Below are 21783 nucleotides of genomic sequence, written 5' to 3' on the forward strand. Positions count from 1 at the left end.
TTGAAACCATTAGAACACAGCATTACTGCTACTTAAATTAGAAAATATATTACAACCATTCAATCAGGCATTGCCTCTCATATTACACTGCTCATTGCATAGTTTACATTGTAGAATAGCACATAAGTAGCTCTAAATGCTCAGCAATCGGTTTAATTTCCAATTATGGACATTAGTAGAGGGATGCCTACCCAACAGTCAGGGGACAAGTGTGTAATATACTGTTTGGCACAGTTCATTCCTTACTGACAATCTAATTGACCACCGGATCCACTCTACAGAGACTAGAGAACATCAACAGAACTTTATACCTCGCCAATTGACTGGAAATCTAGTTACCTGACTAATAAAGCAGAATAAATGTGAATAATGCTGTATTATTTGCTGCAGTGTATTTGTTAGGTTACTACACATGCTGTTGTAAGTTGTAGAACTATACACTGTTAAGTAAGGACTGGTATCGTTCCTGGAATATAAGCACTTTATTAAAATGATCTAAATAGTATGTTAGTATGCAGGGATGACAGAACAAATGGACCTGAAACAAAGAACAGAGGCCTGTACTAATCCATAGCCAGACAAAGGCAAGGGGATAGAAGATGGACTTCTTGTTGGATGGACACTAGTCTGGGATCATTCTAAAACATGCATTTTGGGTTGAGAATTCAGCCAATTACATTTTGCTTTGCTGTACAAGTGCCCTTAAGACAGGTGTATATTCATCCATATTGTTTCTGTATTTAGTAGACAATCAGTGAAGGGAAAGATGTCTTCACAACTCAACAACAAAAACAACAGGCCTATGGAAGCGCAGTCGGTCATTGTCAATGGAGTTAGTTTACCCCTCAAGAAACAGCACCAACACAAATGCACAGAAGTGAACCATTCAATATATGGCTATTCATTAATAACTAAAACATATAGATCAGCTATGTGCATGCTAAACAGAGGTCACTAGCAACATAATGAGAGAGATAGTATTCATATTTAATGGATGAAGGATTTAGGCCCACACACATGATCAGGGGTTATGAAGGTTACAATCTCTGTCTTACACACTGCTAGCCCTACTGCTGTCTGAAAAGATCATTCAATCATTCCTGAGAAGTAACCATTCCCCAAAAATACAGATTCCAATTTTGGCACACTAAACCATCCACATCAAGTCCGATGCACATACATTTGCATAACGTCACCAACGCTGCTGCGGTCATTCTCAGTGGCAATATGTTGTTCAAAGTGACCTAGAGAGGACGCAGTAAAGAGAGAAAGATCCTATAGAAAATATTAGGATAGGCTGTTCATCCTATAGGATGAGTCATGAAAGGAGCTTGGTGACGTTTTATTTAGTTGCACCCCATTTAATGAGAGGAAACGGAAAACTGGCATGTAGTCATTGCTCGCACATACAGTATGCTGCTGACCAGCATGATGCTTGCTACCTACAGTTATCTTTCTATCTGATTAAAGAGATTAAGTCCAGACAGGTTGGGCTTATTTTAGGCAACTTTCTGAATGGACATAGAGAATTAGCAAACTCGTACACGCGCAACCACCCACCTAAAGGACCCATTATTAATTAAAGACGCATGCGGCGTATCTCACTCAGACACGTAATCACATTTCTCCTTTCCCAAAAACGTATTAAAAACCTTGCCTTAGCTTCAAATCCTTTCTGTAGGATATCAAAAATGAGTCTACATTATAGGACAATGCTAAATTAATAGCCTACTGTATCATATAAATTGACAAGTAAAGTTTCAAGGGGGAGATATAGAGAGAGCTGAGATATAGGCTATATGAATCTAAAACTGACAACCATTAGAAAATAGAAAAACATGCACGCAACCTGTCCATAGCCTAATGATCAGCCGTTGACCAATTTTAGGAAAGCAATTGGTGGTTATGTTGACACTACATTTGAATTTGAGTGCTTTATCTAAATCTGTGCAACCACTTACTGATAAGGGTCAACTCCGATGGAATGTTTCATGGTTGTTTACAGCACAAGTGGTCGCTTAGATTCACTTTAGCAGTCCTATAATACACAGCCTAATAGAGGGGTCTACAACCTTTTCTAGCATTAGAGTTACTTAAAAAAAACAAATAAAATGTTGTGATATACAGTTGAAGTTGGAAGTTTACATACCCCTTAGTCAAGTACATTTTAACTCAGTTTTTCACAATTCCTTACATTTAATCCTAGTAAAAATTCCCTGTCTTAGGTCAGTTAGGATCACCACTTTATTTTAAGAATGTGAAATCTCAGAATAATAGTAGAGAGAATTATTTCTTTCAGCTTTTATTTCTTTCATCACATTCCCAGTGGGTCAAAAGTTTACATACACTCAATTAGTATTTGGTAGCATTGCCTTTAAATTGTTTAACTTGAGTCAAACGTTTCAGGTAGCCTTTCACGAGCTTCCCACAATAAGTTGGGTGAATTTGGCCCATTCCTCGTGACAGAGCTGGTGTAACTGAGTCAGGTTTGTAGGCCTCCTTGCTCGCACCCGCTTTTTCAGTTCTGCCACAAATGTTCTATAGGATTGAGGTCAGGGCGTTGTGATGGCCACTCCAATACCTTGACTTTGTTGTCCTTAAGCCATTTTGACACAACTTCAGAAGTATGCTTGGTGTCATTGTCCATTTGGAAGACCCATTTGCGACCAAGCATTAACTTCCTGAACGATGTCTTGAGATGTTGCTTCAATATATCCACATAATTTTCCTTCCTCATGATGTCATCTATTTTGTGAAATGCACCAGTCCCTACTGCAGCAAAGCACCCCCACAACATGATGCTGCCACCTCCATGCTTCACGGTTGGGATGGTGTTCTTCGGCTTGCAAACATCCCCCTTTATCCCCCAAACATAATGATGGTCATTATGGCCAAACAGTTCTATTTTTGTTTCATCAGACCAGAGGACATGTAAACAATTGTTGGAACAATTACTTGTGTCATGCACAAAGTAGATATCCCAACTTTCAAATAGGCATATTCTTCTCTTCTGTGGGTCTTTAGTGTAGAAGAGATAGTAGCGCACTGTTTTCTGTAAATATACAGTACCAGTCAAAAGTTTGGACACACCTACTTATTCAAGGGTTTTTCTTTATTTTTACTATTTTCTACATTGTAGAATAATAGTGAAGACATCAAAACTATTACATAACACATATCATGTAGTAACAAAAAAAGTGTTAAACAAATCAAAATATATTATGTAGTTCTTCACTCTCAAAATTACAACTGTTCATAGAAACAACACAATTTGGTGTTCTGAGTGCATGCCAATGCTTAAATCACAACAGAATATATATTTTTTTTTAGGTCTGGAAGAAAACTAATACATTTAGATTTGAGTGTAATTCCCCTTTAATTGTGCATCTGGCCCTTTAATTGCACATCTAGCGAGTGAGGAATGTGCCGTCTAATGTGCTGGTCTAGTGATGGTTCTGTACTGCTGCAGTTAATTTCATGGCAAATAGCCCGACACTCTTAACCGCTAGGCTACCTGCAGCCCTAATGAACAGCAATGTAGTTTGAAACGTATTTCGAGCAATTTTTACAAACTAATAGGCCTAGGTCTATTCGAGGAGAGAAGCATCAATCCATCCTCTTGCTTGCTGAATGGCTATAAAAAAGGCTACTGCGTTGGCAATGAACTAGTGAGGAAGTTTGAATGGCGAGAGTGACGTGTAGCTCTGGTGTGAGCACATTGGCTAAATTGATACATTGCTGCACTGATACATTGATACATTGCTGCACGTAAAAAAAACAGGCGGAGAGAAATGTATTCATTAATTCGCACATCAAACCCACAGACCTGTCAGTGGCAGTGTGCGGCCTGCCACTGGCAATGTCCCATATAACAACTTCTATTGGTCAACAGCTTATTTTCGCATGCAAAAATATGCAAAAATCAAACCTGTTCCGAATAAATAACTGACGGATTGCGGCAGGACAATATTTAGCAATTGGTTTAAAACGGCGTCATAAACAAGACATGCTCATACTTATTTTTTTCTTCCAAATTATTTGGATGAAAATAACAGACTTTGAATGTCTATAGCATTCTGCCATGATTAGATTCCAACAATGGGGCTGTGTAAAACTACATTCACATATCAAATCTATAGGGGGGCAAGCCCACGGACACTCACAAGCCAGCTGAAGGCAAAAGCAAAGCAGGGATGGAGGCAGGGTAACGTAAGCCTAACACAAAGGAAGAAAATAGACATGAGGCTTACATGAATGATTTGATCAGAGGTGCGTAGCTTGGCCTCTATGGTGCAGACTCTGTTGTTGGCCTCTGTTTCCAGGTCCTCCACTGTCTGGACCAGCACTTGGTTCTGGTCACCCAAGTCGTTCACATAGGACTGGAGGATACGGACCTTCATCTACAAAACACAACAACAGAATAATAGATGTCATAACTACATGTGATGTTGTGTGTCTCTGTGAACAACAGATATGTAGCCTAGACGCAATGTTGTGTGTCTTTGTACAGCACAGATAAGTAGCAGACATGTTGCATTGCGTGTGTTTGTGAATGGTTTTAAATTGCACTCCCAATATAGCAACATACTGTTCATACATGAATGATGTTTTCATCATAAAAGGCATTTTCAACAACAGAACATAGACAAAGGTTTAAGACAAGAAGACCTTTTGACGTCAACAACTGCTTTTGTTTGTTATGTTGGTAGTAATGTACTAACATGTTATTTTCTAAAGGTGCACAGTAGCCCTTGTATTGACAGACAATCTAGACTCTAGAGAGATGCTGGTGTACTTACTACTGTTTATATGTAGGCCAGGCCTGGGTCTAGGACTCTAGGTCTCAACCTCACGTCATTCTCTCAATCTAATTCTTCTCAAATATCTTACAATGTTGTTATAAATAGACTACGTTATAAATATGTTATGCCTGTGTTGCGGACGTGAGACAGCCTCATGGTTTTGTGATGAGGTTTCCCTGCCTGCAACATCAAAATCAGCGTCACCACGCTCACATGATGCATAGGCTTTAGCTCAGCAGCTAACACAGTCTTGCAGCACGTAGACGACCCAGGTTGAAACCTAGTCAGTCACATATACGGCCTAGGCTTACATTTGGAGAGCAGGAGGTTGAAGAGTGACTGTCCACGTCATCCTTGGGTTATGGCTAACCTTGTTAGATATCTCCAGTACTGGACCAATTGACCAAAGTCCATCTTCGAAATCTTGTTACATTTCCTTTGATGTACAGCCCCCTGACTTACAGGCTGTGTCTAAATGATCTCACATGACAAGCCCTGACGATTAGAATGCTTTTAAACAAGGCTGCCGGTCCACGTCTCTGTTTCAGCTGCTCAGATGGCCGACTAATGTAATTTACCACCTGTTACAAGTGCTGTGGCTTCATAAAACCAGCTCTGTGCTTCCCTCTGTTATTTGTCTAGCAATAATCATCATGATTGTGCTCACTGACTGTAGATACTGTTTTGTTCTTTTTTATTTGTCACAATTGGTTACAGAGAAGGAGTAGGTATATGCAAAGGACAGAGAGCTAAACTTAATGCAGTAACTTGAGTGGCCTTGTCCAAGTGGCTACCTGGCTATGTTGCCAGCTTGCTCTAATGTTATGTGAATTGACATAACGCCATATATTGTAGCAGTTGAGAGTGGGTCACACGGTCTTAAACTGGCAGCAACCATGCCAAGGGTGGGGTTACGGTTGAGGTTATTTATGGAATTAGGTTAAGGTGAGAAAACGGTTAGGGTTAGCTAACATTTTTTTTTACGTCAATTTGACATAAACTGTATCCCATCTAGCTATGACCATAATGAAGACATGATGATAGAAAATGACCTGCTGTGGAATTAAGTGACACTTCACCTACCTGTAAAATGTCCTCATTTGTGCCCCCTCTTGTGTCAAACTCTAGGCGTCTCAACCTCTCCTCATACAGCCCCTTGAACTCATCCAGGAGGTGTTTCATGTTCTTGGTAACAGGACAGAGAATGATCCCACCACCATGATCAGCATCAACTCTTGACGTCGAGTTGCTCTGCTGTGGCTTGTCACTTTTGTGACCAGACCCCTGTGATTTTTCCCCGGACAGAGTGGACTTTTTGCTCTTATAATCCATTTTGCTAGTTCGTCTCACTGAAAACTGAACTGTCTTTTCGGTTAACTTGCTAAAACATTACTCAAATGACCTCACAGGTATTCATTATCTAACGTTAGCTTGCTAGCTATCATGCTTTGTTTATCATCACTCAGAGTTGCTCTCTTCTTGTTTCGGTCTGTTTTCTCGATAACTATGCTGTATAATGACAAGCAAAACTCTACTGTCAACATTGGCTTATAAACATGTTTTTTTTTTTAAATAGTATACTTTCCATGTGTATCGTTAAAAAGTCAAAGTGATTGGAGAAAAGTTGGTTGTTAGGTCGGTAACTACAACCATCAGTTTCCAGTTTTGACGTGTGCGAGAAGCTAGTAGCCCGCCCTTTGAAGGGATACGATTGGCTCAAGCAGCTTTCCGTCTGCAAATATGCAGTATTGATTGATCGAGATACTCTAACGTCATCGTCGACTGAGCTCATTTGAGGTATCTTCCCGTATCTTCCCTCATGCACTTTATGCTTCCCGCCGTGATTTTAATATTTACCTCGCTGTTGCGTTACACGTTTGTTCAATTTCAATTAAAGTGGCTTTATTGGCTAGTGAAACATATCAAATGTCATAGTATGTCTATATACAGTGTTATAATGATGTGCAAATAGTTTAAGTACAAAGGGGAAAATATAAACATAAATATCGGTTGTATTTACAATGGTATTTGTTCTTCACTAGTTGCCCTTTCCTTGTGGCAACAGGACACACACATCTTGCTGCAGTGACGGCACACTGGTATTTCACCCAATAGATATGACAGTGTGCACCATCACTTAATCAGCGACCTAATGCAATTGGCTAAACATGCTTGCTGCTGGGCACTCATTTGTCGATTGGCCCGTTCGCTTTTAGAGGAGTGGTTAGCGTTGACAACCCGGAAATGAAGTGCGTTCACATCTAGGTGACAAACGGTCGATTTCAAGCAAAACAATGGGTAAATATCGGTCCCCTTTTTGTCATATGAAATACAATCCATTGCCAAGTTATATTGGCTGCATATTCCAATTACGTTTAAACGGCAATCGATATATTTGCGCGAGATATATTGCGAACAGTGGGCAATGCATATGCTACTTCGTTGGAATGTATACTCATGTGCAATGTCTTCTGTGCTTTGATTTGCATTATGTACAGTTCAGTATCGATGAGCTGTGTCGCTTTCAAATACTATCCACTGCACACTATCAAAATGACAGTATGGCGGTCAAGCTGGGGTCTATTCACTAGGAACGAAACGGGGGACCTATCTGAATCTGTCCAATTTAAACTGTTTTCGTTGCAAAACGCTACTCTTTGGACTAATGATTAGATAGATCCCTGGTGTGTATAAATTAGGTATTGCAATGGGAACCGTTTAAGAACCAAACGGAAGCAAATATAGGAAAAGGGAGGAACCTACCTGAATTTGTCCAATAGAAACTCTCGTCTCCCCTTTGGCGTAAACGGTTTCTGTTGCAAAACGTTTTGCAACGGAGGAAAGGTTCTGCAACAATTGACGTAATTAATACAAACGTGTACTACATTTATTTGCTAGAAATTCCAATGACGTGTTTCACCTTGACAGCAAGCTGCAGTTGTATCATGACAAGGGCTGGGAAATGCCAGGGATATCACGATCCAGATATTATCAAGATACTTAAGTGTCGATAGGATATGTATTGTGATTGGATTTTCAAAACATATTGTTCACCATATGCCTGCTGCAGAGAGACGAGAGAGCCATGAGAAAACGAGTTTTTATCAGTCGTGGAAATAAAAGTGCTGAAAACTAATTGGCTCCCTATTTAAAAAGAAGATGGAGAACACGCTGTGAAGGAAAAAATACTGGAGTTTTGGTGCAGGTACAGCCAACTAGCGGCAAAATAATATTGCGATATTGTCAAAAATATATAATACGATATATATCCTCAAATAATTATATGTAACTGTATCAATTTTCCCCATCACTAATCATGACCTTAATACCTATTACTTGAATATCATCAGAACACCACTTGAATATCAAGATTAATCCAACCACCGACTGTAATTTGTTTACAAAAAATGATATATATTTATATATATATACAGTACCAGTCAAAAGTTTGGATACACCTACTCATTCTAGGGTTTTTCTTTATTTTTACTATTTTCTACATTGCAGAATAATAGTGACGGCATCAAAACTATGAAATAACATGGAATCATGTAGTAAGCAAAAAAAAGTTGTATTTTAAATTTGAGATTCTTCATGAGGTGGCCACCCTTTGCCTTGATGACATCATTTGCACACGCTTGGCATTCTCTCAACCAGCTTCGTGAGGTAGTCACCTGGAAGGCTTTTCAAATAACAGGTGTGCCTGTTAATTGTCAGTATTATGGCAAGAACAGCTCAAATAAGCAAAAAGAAACGACAGTCCATCATAAGTTTAAGACATGAAGGTCAATCAATCTGGAAAATTTCAAGAACTCTGAAAGTTTCTTCAAGTGCAGTAGCAAAATCCATCAAGTGCTATGAAGCTCTATGATAGCTCTCATGAGGACCGCCACAGGAAAGGAAGACCCAAAGTTACCTCTGCTGCAGAGGATAAGTTCATTAGAGTTACCAGCCTCAGAAATTGCAGCCCAAATAAATGCTCCACAGAGTTCAAGTAACAGACACATATCAACTTCAACTGTTCAGAGGAGACTGTGTGAATCAGGCCTTCATGGTCGAATTGCTGCAAAGAAACCACTACTGAAGGACACCAATAAGAAGAAGAGACTTGCTTGGGCAAAGAAACATGAGCAATGGACATTAGACCGGTGGGAATCTGTCCTTTGGTCTGATGAGTCCAAATGTGTGATTTTTGGTTCCAACTGCCGTGTCTTTGTGAGATGCAAAGTAGGTGAACGGATGATCTCCGCATGTGTGGTTCCCGCCGTGAAGCATGGAGGACGAGGTGTGATGGTGTAGGGGTGCTTTGCTGGTGACACTGTCAGTGATTTATTTCAAATTCAACGCACACTTGACCAGCATGGATACCACAGCATTTTGCAGCGATATGCCATCTCATCTGGTTTGCACTTAATGGGACTATCATTTGTTTTTCAGCAGGATAATGACCCGACACACCGTCAGGCTGTGTAAGGGCTATTTGACCAAGAAGGAGAGTGATGGATTGCTGCATCAGATGACCTGGCCTCCACAATCACCTGACCTCAACCCAATTGAGATGGTTTGGGATAAGTTGGACTGCAGTGTGAAGGAAAAGCAGCCAACAAGTGCTCAGCATATGTGGGAACTCCTTCAAGACTGTTGAAAAGCATTCCAAGTGAAGCTGGTTGAGAGAATGCCAAGATTGTGCAAAGCTGTCATCAAGGCAAAGGGTGGCTACTTTGAAGAATGTGAAATATAAAATATTTTTGGTCACTACATGATTCCACGTGTGTTATTTCATAGTTTTGTTATCATCACTATTATTCTACAATGTAGAAAATAGTAAAAATAAAGATAAACCCTTGAATGAGTAGGTGTGTCCAAACTTGACTGGTACTGTATATATAGTAAATACTGTATATAGGCTATATTATAACAGGAATTATCCCCATAGGTATTAATTAGTGTACTGTACATTTGATTATTGCAGTAGGCTATACTGTCATTTCAGCCTTAAGCTTATCTCACTCCAGGCCAGTCTAAAAGCGGAGAGAGAGAAAGAGATGTCATTATTTCTGTACAGTAGGTGATTTTATTGATTTTCAAGAGGCCACTCACTCCATCCCTATCCCCTCAATCATCGTCCTCTATTCTATTCATTTAAAAAAAAAATCTATCTCTCTTTTACAATTACTCTGTAGCTGGCCATTTTGCCTCGTGCCAACCTAATCCTCTGACTGATTATCACGTAATGCTCTTGCCTTATTATCAAAATGGAGGAGCTTTGCGTTTTTTGTTAAATGGCTGATATGTGTAGACTTTACGAATTAAGAACTAGGAATGAGTGTTGTTATCAAGAGAATCTAGAGCAGATGATTACACTGGATGAGAGAGAGAACACTTAGCATATTGAGTGGGTTTTTAAGGGAATTTGTGAAGTTAAACTGGGGTGTGATCTCAGCTAGAGGTCAAGAGGTCAGCTATAGATTTCTCTAACAGGCATTAACATGGACACAGCTTTGTCTGCTGCACTCATTTGAAAAAGCTCTCGACACTCAGACCCTGTCCTCTAAAAGGGTTGTTCAGTAGGAATGTTTGTAATGAATCCAAAGTTCAAATGTCGGCAGGGGTAGTCGTCTGACAGGCTGTGTTTGAACTTGGTTCGTCTAGCCTAAAACCCTCAACACTCTGTTAGCCTGCTGAGCTAAAGCCTAGGCATTTGCTTGGGGAGCTAACGCAAGCCTTCAGGCCTCAGACGAGTTTAGGATACTCATCACCCCAGCACGTTTCTGTGAAGTGTTTTTACTGTGATGAGTGACTGCTCCAGACATGAGCACATCTTTTAACAGCATTCCTTGTCCGCTTTAGAGAGAAAAAAAACAGTGCTTGGGTCTTCACAAGCCAGGGTCTGTCTGGCACTCTAGCACGTTAAGCATTCCATTTCCTCAATCGTTTTAATTGCCGTGTACAACTGATAAAACATGAGAACAAAAGTTTGCACATCACCGTTTGTCTTCTGTCATGCATTAGTTGATAAAAAATTCTTAACGCTACACATTTTATTTGCATGAGGTTAGGCCACAGCAGTTGCGCATTACTTCATCAGACACAACAAAAAATGTCTCATTCATTAACTGTTCTTGCTTCACCATTCAATGCACTTCCTTGGCCTCCTAAATGTTTCATGAGTTTTTAAGTTGTTTTCCTGCAAACCCTGCTGTACTTATTACTCATACAAGCTTTGTATCTTCCACCTTTGTACTCACAAAATCAATTAATTCTCCTAAATAATTTACGTTCTGAGCAAACCAGATTAAGCAGAGCACAAATCTTTGTGTCAGGCAGAAGTGATATTTTTTTTCAGACATTAACTAGGCCCCCCTCGCCCTGTGGCTCTCTATGGTGTTAGGTAGAGAGTTGCAAAATGTATTAAACTTTCAATAAATTCCCTGGTTTTCCCAAAATCCGAGTTAGAGGTTTCCCGGAATCAGGAGGGAATAAGCAGGAAATCCGGGATCCTCCAACCAGGATTTCTGGAAATCCAGGGAATTTATTGAAAGTTCCAACCCTAGTCAGTTTGCAACCCTAGTCAGTTTGCAACCCTAGTCAGTTTGCAACCCTAGTTTTAGGTGAGTAGGGGAGTCCTGATTAAGCATTTGAGTGCAACACACACACACACCAAGAGAGAGAGGGAGCCAGGGTCTAGGACCACTCTGTGCATTTACATGCATCTATTTTTTATGAAACAGACTCATAACAATTAGTCCTCTTACCGCCTGGCTAATCTTAGCATCCCTGTAATGGCCATGACATCACTTTTTAAAAGTTTTAAAACTGACATTCTCATTCATTTTCATTGAGAAAACATTAGTAGGCCTAGCACTCTGGCCAGAGAGAAAAGAGCAATAAAGAGAGGAATAAAAGAGGTTTGAGTGCTTAGAATGGAAGGTTACATTCTCCAGACCTTTTACACAAATTCATTTACATGAGAGGAGAAATGTAGGGTGAAAGCCAAAGGCATATTCCACACAGTAGGAGAGCCAATTGTAACAGTTTATATTTTAGTTCAGAGAATGTAGGCTAACAAGCAAAGCTAACTGCCTTGGTATTTGTGTACGAGAGTCTAAGCCAGGAGTTTGATGCATAATAATTGCTTATATACAAAGCCAGGCATACATATATTAGGCATTTTATATCTGAAGGAGGCTTATTATATATTATTATTATTATTATTATATTATTATTATTATAATATTATAATATTATTATAATATTATTATAATTATATATATATATATAATTATGCCTCAGTGATCAGAAAAAGATAGGGATAATATCACTATTATGTGTCCTGTCCTTTGGGGATCAAGACACCCACCCCCGTTCCCTCTCTATCTCTTGTCCTAAAGGTGCCATCCCTGGCACTATGTCTAAACCGAAGGTCAAGATGACAGTCTAGCCACCCTCCCAAATTCCCTTGATTCCTTATAGCCTTGCTTGGAGCTGAGCTGCTATGTTCTCTTCAGGAACGTCCTGTCCAGTCCAGTTGTGACAGCCAGACAGACTCAAGGTCAGAGTGTTGTCGTTGAGCAGTTTGTGCTTATCTGTTTTCACTCTGGTTTTTTCTGTTCTTTTTTTTTTTTTTTCCTATCCCTTTTTCCATCAGTAGATCGTAGCCGACAGGATGATGCCTAGGGGTGGGGGTGACAGTTGATATGCCGCAATCTTGTCTGTCACTCATTCGTCACTTTGCGCTAGTTGTCATAAGCCCTGATTTGAGCAGCAGACTACAGCTTGGATGCCACGGAGCGCTCATGGTTTTATCCTATTATTTGTCATGGTGCAGGAGTGGTTTTTGCTCCATATAAACCCTTTGTGCTAGCGTTGTTGTTGTGGCAGTATATCCATATGTTGTGTATTGACATTGTCCTAGTAATGATTCATTTGGCCTCAGACTTCCCTAAATCTCTAGATATCCCCAAAATGCTGTTGTTTGAAGCAATCTTAAATATAGAATTTAAAAATCATTACATTTACCCCATGAAATGTGTAGGCTTCTAGATTTGTACTTGTTTTGTATTGATTTCAGAACTAGGCCTATAGTAGATAACTTTAGGCAATAACCCACACTCAGTCAGTCAGTCCTCTCTCTCACTCTCACTCTACTCACTCACCAGCTCCAGGAGAGGGCATTCTCCCTGTGTTGATCCATTATGAAGTCGATGGCTCCTGTTCAATGCTTGAACATAATCTTTGTGCGTGTGTGTGTGTGTGTTTGCTCTTTCATGCCTCTGTAAGTGTATGTCCTTTATTTACAATAGGCCTAACCACTGCCCATTGATCGGCGACTTCTGACCATTACATAAGAGCCATAGATTTCCAGTTCTGTGGTGAAAGCCCTGTAAATTTCACTACTTCATTTTTATAGGCAGAGAGTATTGACTGAAGTGTGGGGCTGTTATGTATTTGGCATATAGCTGAGAGTCTGAGGGTAGCTGTCAATAGTAATCCTGCTATTGATGTGTGTGTGTGTGTGTGTGTGTGTGTGTCTAGAAGACGTTACAGTGGCCTGACTCTAACATCTCTCTCATCCTCTTACATCATAATTACATTAATATTGACAAGCCCCTGACAATAGCCACAGTACTATTGATAGCCGGCTGTCAATACTGTGTTCCCAAATAAAACATTTTCATTCATAACTTGTCAACTGCTCAATAACAGCGTTGAAGGGAGTACCAGGCCAGGGGATTCTCCCAAGAGGGAGGGAAGCAGGAAGGGATGGAGAGAGGGGGCTATTTCTCACACTTGGCACTGTGTGGCTATTTGGCGCTGTGGACCTGTGGATTATCTACGTATGTCCCTGCCTGCCTACCTGATTGACACACACACATGCAGGCATGCGCATACGCCCACACTGAGGCAGTGCATACAAACGTGAGGCTACTACTTCATTTGTTTCTCAGTAGAGCTTTGAGATAATTTGAATGAAAGCACTATACAAATTAAGTGTATTATTATTTACCAAGGGCCAATTATGCTTAGCTATGTCACCTAAATGATGTGACATAACAAATTAGGTTATATATATTAGAATCTTTATGTAATTATTTGATATTCACCTACTTATTTTCTTGTAAGTTTTAGGCTACTTTATAAATTAAATTCTAACTTCGTATAATAGACATTGTATGCCGCACTTGTAAATAGTGTCATGAATTAAATTAAACTTGAATGACTTTTTTCCTTTAAAATGTCACCTATTTCATTCATTTCTAAATGTAACTGGGTGGTACTGTATCATCTGAAGTCTATTGAAACATCATGAATGCAGGATGTTCTTATGGACCAAAATAAACTCTAAGCACCGCAGTGCTGCTTATTAGAATGTAACTCGGTCTAAATGTCACAACTGACCCCTTCAGTCAAAGCTGCCATATTTCCATTCCAGAGTTGAAATCTCTTAAAGCCACGTAACAAATCCTGTTCACCACAGCACAAAGGTCTCTCTCCTTTTCTCTCCTTCAGCCTTTCATTTCTAAACCATTTCATTTGGGGGGGGGTAGAGAGAGATAAACCAAGGATGATACAAACATGGACTCACACAGACACACTCAGTGAGGAGTCATCCAGACGTCACAGTGGTGGGATCTCATATAGAGTCCACCGGGGAGTGAAATAGTTCCATATTGGCAGATGGTTACGGTGTAGCCAAGACTGCGCCATTAGGCTAATCCCTGTTGATGTGATTCTTCCGCACAACCCTATCTCGGCTAAGACCGTGTGTGTGTGTGTGTGTGTGTCCATGTGCATCTTAAGACCCCATGTGCCTCTGCATTGCAACACTCAAAGGCCACATTTAGGATGGGTTTTACATGTGAAAAGTGATTTCAGAGCCACTATAAAAATGCATAATAGGATGGATTTCTCATCTTAAAGGAGAATTTAGCTTTTTTTACAACCAAATCTACATGTTTAATGTAAATAGCATGTTATAGAGGGGTCCAGACACTTTTTTGTTCTTGTTGTTTGTTTCACTTGTTTTTGAGAAACCTACCCCCCCCAACCAGTGATTTAAATCCTCATCCTCGTTGTGGCAGTAAAGGGGATCTGAAAAAACATGAGCAAAGGCTCCAAAAACACCCAAATACGTCCTTTTAGAAACTGAAACGCTGTCAGTATGGTGATGTAGGTCTTTACATGTTGTACACATGAAATTGTCATTCCGAACTTTATCTGCAATGTTGTATTCCATTTTGTTGCGACTCGAGCTGAGGCATGCAAATTTCCTTAGATATTCCCTCTGTCCAGTGTCTGTGTTCTTTTGCCCATCTTAATCTTTCCTTTTTATTGGCCAGTCTGAGATGTATTTTTCTTTGCAACTCTGCCTAGAAGGCCAGCATCCCAGGGTCGCCTCTTCACTGTTGACGTTGAAACTGGTGTTTTGCGGGTACTATTTAATGAAGCTTCCAGTTGAGGACTTGTGAGGCGTCTGTTTCTCAAACTAGACAATCTAATATACTTGTCCTCTTGCTCAGGTGTGCACCGGGGCCTCCCACTCCTATTCTGGTTAGAGACAGGTTGCGCTGTGAAGGGAGTAGTACACAGTGTTGTACCAGATCTTCAGTTTCTTGGCAGTTTCTCGCATGGAATAGCCTTAATTTCTCAGAACAAGAATAGACTGACGAGTTTCGGAAGAAAGTTCTTTGTTTCTGGCCATGTTGAGCCTGTAATCGAACCCACAAATGCTGATGCTCCAAATACTCAACTAGTCTAAAGAAGGCCAGTTTAATCTTTTTAGTTTCCTGAGGGGGAATAGGCTTTGTCGTGCCCTCTTCTCGGTTGTCTTGGTGTGTTTGGACTAGAGGTCGACCGATTAATTAGGGCCGATTTCAAGTTTTCATAACAATTGAAATCTGTATTTTTGTCTGCCAATTTGCCGATACACTGACAGCGTTTCAGTTTCTAAAAGAATGTATTTGGGTGTTTTTTGAACTTTTTTTAGAATCCCTGTACTACACAACAAGGATGAGGAAATGAATCGCTGGTTGCGTTACGTTTCTCAAACAAGTGAAATCTGGACCTTTCTATAACATGGCATTTACAAAACAATGTATTTGGTTGTAAAAAAGCAACTTCTCCTTTTGAGATTTTGGCAATGCAGACCTTTATCTACAGTACTTCCTCAGTCAGATGAAATCAGGGATACCATTTTTATGTCTCTTGTGTACAGTTTGAAGGAAGTTGCTGGCTAGCGTTAGGGCAAAGACTGGACGTCTATATGACAGCTAGAATGCCAGCTGTTCCTGTAGACTTCGTCATTGCACTTAGCATTGGCTCGCAAAACTACCTCGAACTTCCTTCATTCTGGATGCAGAGACATTCAAATTGTGTCCACGAGTTCATCGGACTTAGGGGAAGTACATAAAGGGCTTCATTGCCAAAATGTCAAAGTATCCCTTTACATCTGGTCCCTCTCAAGGTTTCGTCCTTCCAAGACAGATTATTCTTGCCAAAAGTTTGGAGTCTTTCTTTGGGGATTAGGCCTATGTTACTGTGGAGCACCTTTGATAAATAAATTGTATTGCATACTGTGTGTATGTGATGTAGCCTACAAGTACCATTTTTGATTCTTATCTTCTTCTTCTTCTTTTTCAGCTTCTACTGGAGGAGCCCATCCCCCACCAGAGGGAGGTTCAGGTCCAGACCCTCAGACTCCTGTCTTGAGGATCAACCAGCTGGATGCCTTTGAGCTGGACTCTGCTCTGGACCAGCTGGTGTGGAACCAGTTCTCCCAGTGTTTCCAACACTTCCGCCCAGGCCTGCTCACTCCCGTGGAGCCTGAACTCAAGGCCCTGCTCCAGCTCCTTCTCTGGAGGTTCACAGTCTACCCCAACAGTGCTACGGTGGGCCAGTCTATGATGAACCTCCGTTACCACAACACTCTGTCGCTATCCCAGCGCTACAGGGCCCTGAGCAGGAGACAGAGGCTGGGCCTGGCCCTGCTGACAGTCGGACCCCGCTGGCTGACGGAGCGATCCCACAGCTTGCTCCTCTCCCTGGGGTTGGGGCTGGGCGGCAGTCCCCCGGCCGATGGAGGTCTGCGTCTGGGACTGCGTCGAGTTCTTTCTCTGATCACCGGCCTTACCCAGGTAGGGTTATAAAGTAAAGTTCTGAGTTTTGATTGGCTAGCTTAGCGTTTTCCGTACTTCGTCCTCAGGACCCCAAGGCATGCACGTTTTGTTTTTTGCCCTAACGCTACACAGCTAATTCAAATGATCAAAGCTTGATGATTATTTGAATCGGCTGTGTAGTGCTCAGACAAAATCCAAAACGTGCAGCTCTTGGAGGACCGAATTTGGGAAACCCTGGTCTAGCTGTTACTCATGCTGCTGAAATCTCCCCAGGTAGCCAATCTGATCAACTTCCTGGTGTTCCTGAGGAAGGGGCGCCACCCATCTCTGACAGAAAGGATCCTGGGTATCCGTGCGGTGTTCACTAAGCCCCAGGCGGTCCGGGATGCAGCCTTCCAGTACATGAATAGAGAGCTGCTGTGGCACGGCTTCGCTGAGTTCCTCATCTTCCTCCTCCCTCTAGTCAACATGAGGAAGATCAAGACAACCATGTACTCACTTCTCTACCCCCTAGGAGTGGGTGAGGGAGGGGAGGAGGGGGTGAGAGAGGGCTCAGCGGTGTGGAAGGAGTGTGCTCTGTGTGGGGAGTGGCCTACCATGCCTCACACGGTAGGTTGTGGTCATGTGTTCTGTTACTACTGCGTCAAGAGTCACTCCATCGCAGACGCCTACCTGACATGTCCTAAGTGTGGCGTAGAAGTCGGGGAGGCAAAGGCTGTCAAACTGCAGATCGAGATTACTGACATCCACGCTAGATGATAATGTCACATCCAGTCACGGGAACACACACAACACGTGTTTACTTGTAAAGTGAGCTTTTGGTGACACTCAAGGTCACAGTGAATGGACTTCAATACACAGTGTCTATAGAAAAATTGACATTTACACATGCACACACACAAACACGGACAGACATTCAGAAATACACACACACAAAGGGTCTCAGAGGGGCCCTTTAACTGAGCATGGTTTCTTTGCTTAAGATACTCTGGGTGACGATGGAAGATGCACTGGAAAGACAAGATGATGATGACTGAGATTCAGTCTGTTGTATGAACAGACAGGGCCTGTCTGCCCATGTATAATGTATGTGAGCACACACTCACTGACCATCATGCTCCTGTTGCCCCTCCATTCCTACTGTTAGACTTTGGACAGACCTGTTTGTTCACACAGCTCTGAGTGACTGTTGGAGAAACACAGAGCATATATTTGATGAAGAAATGTGTTGATTTTGCTCCAAATTGGCCTTGTGCTGCTCTGTTCTGTTCAAATGGGAATATTTGTTCTGATGAAAAATGCAAAAACATGACTGACGGGACTAATAAATAATGGATGATTTTCTGTTGCTCATCACCGCTAACGAAATTTGCATCTGTTTGTATTTGTGCCTAAATTCTGTTCATTAAAATGTAGTCAATTTAATTAATACCCAAATAATGACCCCATTTAATGGGTGTTTCTTGTTTTAAAGTGAAGAGAGAAATTTAAGAAAGTTATAACATACACGCTTCTCCCCATCTCTCCTTCTCTTCCCATCTCTCCTCTCCCTCTGGTCTCTCCTTCTGGTCTCTCCTTCTCTTCCCATCTCTCCTCTCCCTCTGGTCTCTCCTTCTCTTCCCATCTCTCCTCTCCCTCTGCTCTCTCCCTCTGCTCTCCTTCTCTTCCCATCTCTCCTCTCCCTCTGGTCTCTCCTTCTCTTCCCTTCTCTTCCTATCTCTCCTCTGCCCTCTCTCTCCCTCTGGTCTCTCCTTCTCTTCCCTTCTCTTCCTATCTCTCCTCTCCCTCTGCCCTCTCTCTCCCTCTGGTCTCTCCATCTTTCCCCATGCTCTCTTCCCATCTGCTCTCTCCCCATCTTGCCTTCTCTCCCTCTGCATCTTTCCTCTCTCTCCATCTTTCCCTATGCTCTCTTCCCATCTCTCCTCTCCCTCTGCCCATCTCTCCTCTCCCTCTTCCCATCTCTCCTCTCCCTCTTCCCATCTCTCCTCTCCCTCTGCCCATCTCTCCTCTCCCTCTGCCCATCTCTCCTCTCCCTCTGGTCTCTCCTTCTCTTCCCTTCTCTTCCTATCTCTCCTCTCCCTCTGCCCATCTCTCCTCTCCCTCTGCCCATCTCTCCTCTCCCTCTGCTCTCTCTCCATCTCTCCTTCTCTTCCCATCTCTCCCTCTGCTCTCTCTCCATCTCTCCTTATCCCCTTTCACACTGCCAAAACATGCAAAAGATCAAGGGGCAGCCAGGGGCTCAGATTGGAGACACACTTATACACTTTCTGTCTCTCTCACACACACTCAGTAATCTCAGCGGGCCTCTCCCTATAAGTCAGGCTGTGAACTGTAGTGAACCTCTGGCAGCCTCTTGGTTCCTTGCAGGCGAATCACTGCCTAATCCCTGTAATGACTGCAAAGATGCTTATTTATGCTGGAGTTAACCTCCTCCAATGAGCCCAGCCCCGGGCCAAACGTAGCCCTGCCCAGTGAGGCCTTCTCTGGGCTGGCGGAGAGCAGAGACACCCCTCATCTGGATGATCACTAGAGCTTAATTGCTGATTGCGGAGGCAATCAATCAGGACTTTAGGTGAGTTGGGGCCTTGTGGAGAGATGGGTTTGGTCAGGCTGGTTCTCTCTCTCTCTCACACACAGACACATACACTACTGACGGCTTAGTTTCTTTTGAGGTCTGTTTGGTTTGGTCTAGCTTACACAAACTCACTAATACACACAAACACACTCATCCTGACAGGTTCACTTCTGAAGGGGTTGATGAAATGTGTTAGACACAAAGAAAATATTTGATGTTTCTTGGATTGAGGGCTTTTGCTCATGAGATCAATACACAGGGATTCTACAGTATTTACTGATGATGTTCATTTTAATTATTAAAATGCCTAACCACCATGCTTTTCATGCTGCCTCTGATTCTGTACGTTGGGGCGTTTATGAGCATGCGGGCATGTGCCTGTGTCTGTTCATGCGTCAAGTAGGCCGACCTGTCCTTGGATGATTTTAATGAATTCAAATATACAGTACAAAAATATAAACGCAACATGTAAAGTGTTGGTCCCATGTTTCATGAGCTGAAACAAAAGTTCCCAGAAATTGTGAACACATTTTTTGACATCCCTGTTAGTGAGCATTTCTCCTTTGCCGACATAATCCATCCACCTGACAGGTGTGGCATATCAAGAAGCTGATTAAACAGCATGATCATTACATAGGTGCACCTTGTGCTGGGGACAATAAAAGGTCATGCTGAAATGTGCAGTTTTGTCACATGACAATGCAACAGATGTGTCAAGTTTTGAGGGAGTGTGTAATTGGCAATGCTAACTGCAGGAATGTCCACCAGAGCTGTTGCCAGAGAATTTAATGTTCATTTTTCTACCATAAGCCGCCCCCAACGTAGTTTTAGAGAATTTAGCAGTATGTCCAACCGGCATCACAACTGCAGACCATGGTGTATGGTGTCATGTGGGCCAGCAGTTTGCTGATGTCAAGGTTGTGAACAGAGTGCCCGATGGTGGCGGTGGGGTTATGGTATAGGCAGGCATAAGCTACAGACAACAAACACAATTGCATTTTATCTATGGCAATTTGAATGCACAGAGATACCATGACAAGATCCTGAGGCCCATTGTTGTGCCATTCATCTGCGTCCATTACCTCATGTTTCTGGTGAGGACCTGCCTTACAACAGGCCTACAAGCCCTCAGTCCAGCCTCTCTCAGTCTATTGCGGACAGTCTGAGAACTGATGGAGGGATTGTGCGTTCCTTCCAACTCGGGCAGTTGTTGTTGCCATCCTGTACCTGTCCCGAAGGTGTGATGTTCGGATGTACTGATCCTGTGCAGGTGTTGTTACACGTGGTCTGCCACTGCGAGGACGATCAGCTGTCCGTCCTGTCTCCCTGTAGCGCTGTCTTAGGCGTATCACAGTACAGACGTTGCAATTTATTGCCCTGGCCACATCTGCAGTCCTCATGCCTCCTTGCAGCATGCCTAAGGCACGCTCACGCAGATGAGCAGGGACCCTGGGCATCTTTCTTTTGGTGTTTTTCAGAGTCAGTAGAAAGGCCTCTTTAGTGTCCTAAGTTTTCATAACTGTGACCTTAATTGCCTACCGTCTGTAAGCTGTTAGTGTCTTAACAACTGCTCCACAGGTGCATGTTCATTAATAGTTTATAGTTAATTGAATAAGCATGGGAAACAGTGTTTAAACCCTTTACAATGAAGATCTGTGTTATTTGAATTTTTACGAATTATCTTTGAAAGACTGGTTCCTGAAAAAGGGACGTTTCTTTTTTTGCTGAGCGTACATTCGATTCGGTATTGCAGGGAAAGCTAGACTAGAGTCCCATGCAGGGAAAGCTAGACTAGAGTCCCATGCAGGGAAAGCTAGACTAGAGTCCCATGCAGGGAAAGCTAGACTAGAGTCCCATGCAGGGAAAGCTAGACTAGAGTCCCATGCAGGGAAAGCTAGACTAGAGTTCCATGCAGGGAAAGCTAGACTAGAGTTCCATGCAGGGAAAGCTAGACTAGAGTCCCATGCAGGGAAAGCTAGACTAGAGTCCCATGCAGGGAAAGCTAGACTAGAGTCCCATGCAGGGAAAGCTAGACTAGAGTCCCATGCAGGGAAAGCTAGACTAGAGTCCCATGCAGGGAAAGCTAGACTAGAGTCCCATGCGTTTTTTTGCCCTGGGAGGGGTTCCCCGGGCAAAAAAAACGGATTAATACCCCTGCCTTATAGTGTTCTCTCAAATATGAACTGTGTCTAGATTCTGAAATACACATGTTCACATGCATTTATTCAACATATTAATAACCTTTTACTGCAGTAGGCTAAATCAGGGTCAGAGAGTTTTTATGGATTGT

The 21783-nt window shown here is 42.1% G+C and overlaps 2 protein-coding genes across 2 annotated transcripts in view; one reads left to right on the forward strand and one right to left on the reverse strand.

Moving 5' to 3' along the window:
* The window catches only part of LOC139420663 (polyamine-modulated factor 1-binding protein 1-like), a 132924-nt gene extending 126036 nt beyond the window's left edge, over positions 1-6888 (reverse strand). Inside the window, exons 1-2 of the mRNA XM_071170876.1 lie at positions 5886-6888; positions 4251-4400 (exon numbers count right to left, since the gene is read on the reverse strand). Of these exons, the coding sequence (XP_071026977.1) occupies positions 4251-4400; positions 5886-6134 (399 nt within the window). The 5' untranslated portion in view covers positions 6135-6888. The remainder of the gene's footprint in view (positions 1-4250; positions 4401-5885) is intronic.
* Positions 6889-7021: 133 nt separating this feature from the next.
* LOC139420664 (peroxisomal biogenesis factor 2) lies at positions 7022-18355 on the forward strand. The gene is made up of 3 exons (XM_071170877.1): positions 7022-7100; positions 16443-16936; positions 17192-18355. The coding sequence occupies exons 1-3, from the start codon at positions 7097-7099 to the stop codon at positions 17675-17677; spliced, it is 984 nt and encodes a 327-aa protein (XP_071026978.1). The 5' UTR covers positions 7022-7096; the 3' UTR covers positions 17678-18355.
* Positions 18356-21783: the final 3428 nt, after the last annotated feature.

Source organism: Oncorhynchus clarkii, chromosome 11, assembly GCF_045791955.1.
Source record: "Oncorhynchus clarkii lewisi isolate Uvic-CL-2024 chromosome 11, UVic_Ocla_1.0, whole genome shotgun sequence".
NCBI lineage: Eukaryota > Metazoa > Chordata > Actinopteri > Salmoniformes > Salmonidae > Oncorhynchus > Oncorhynchus clarkii.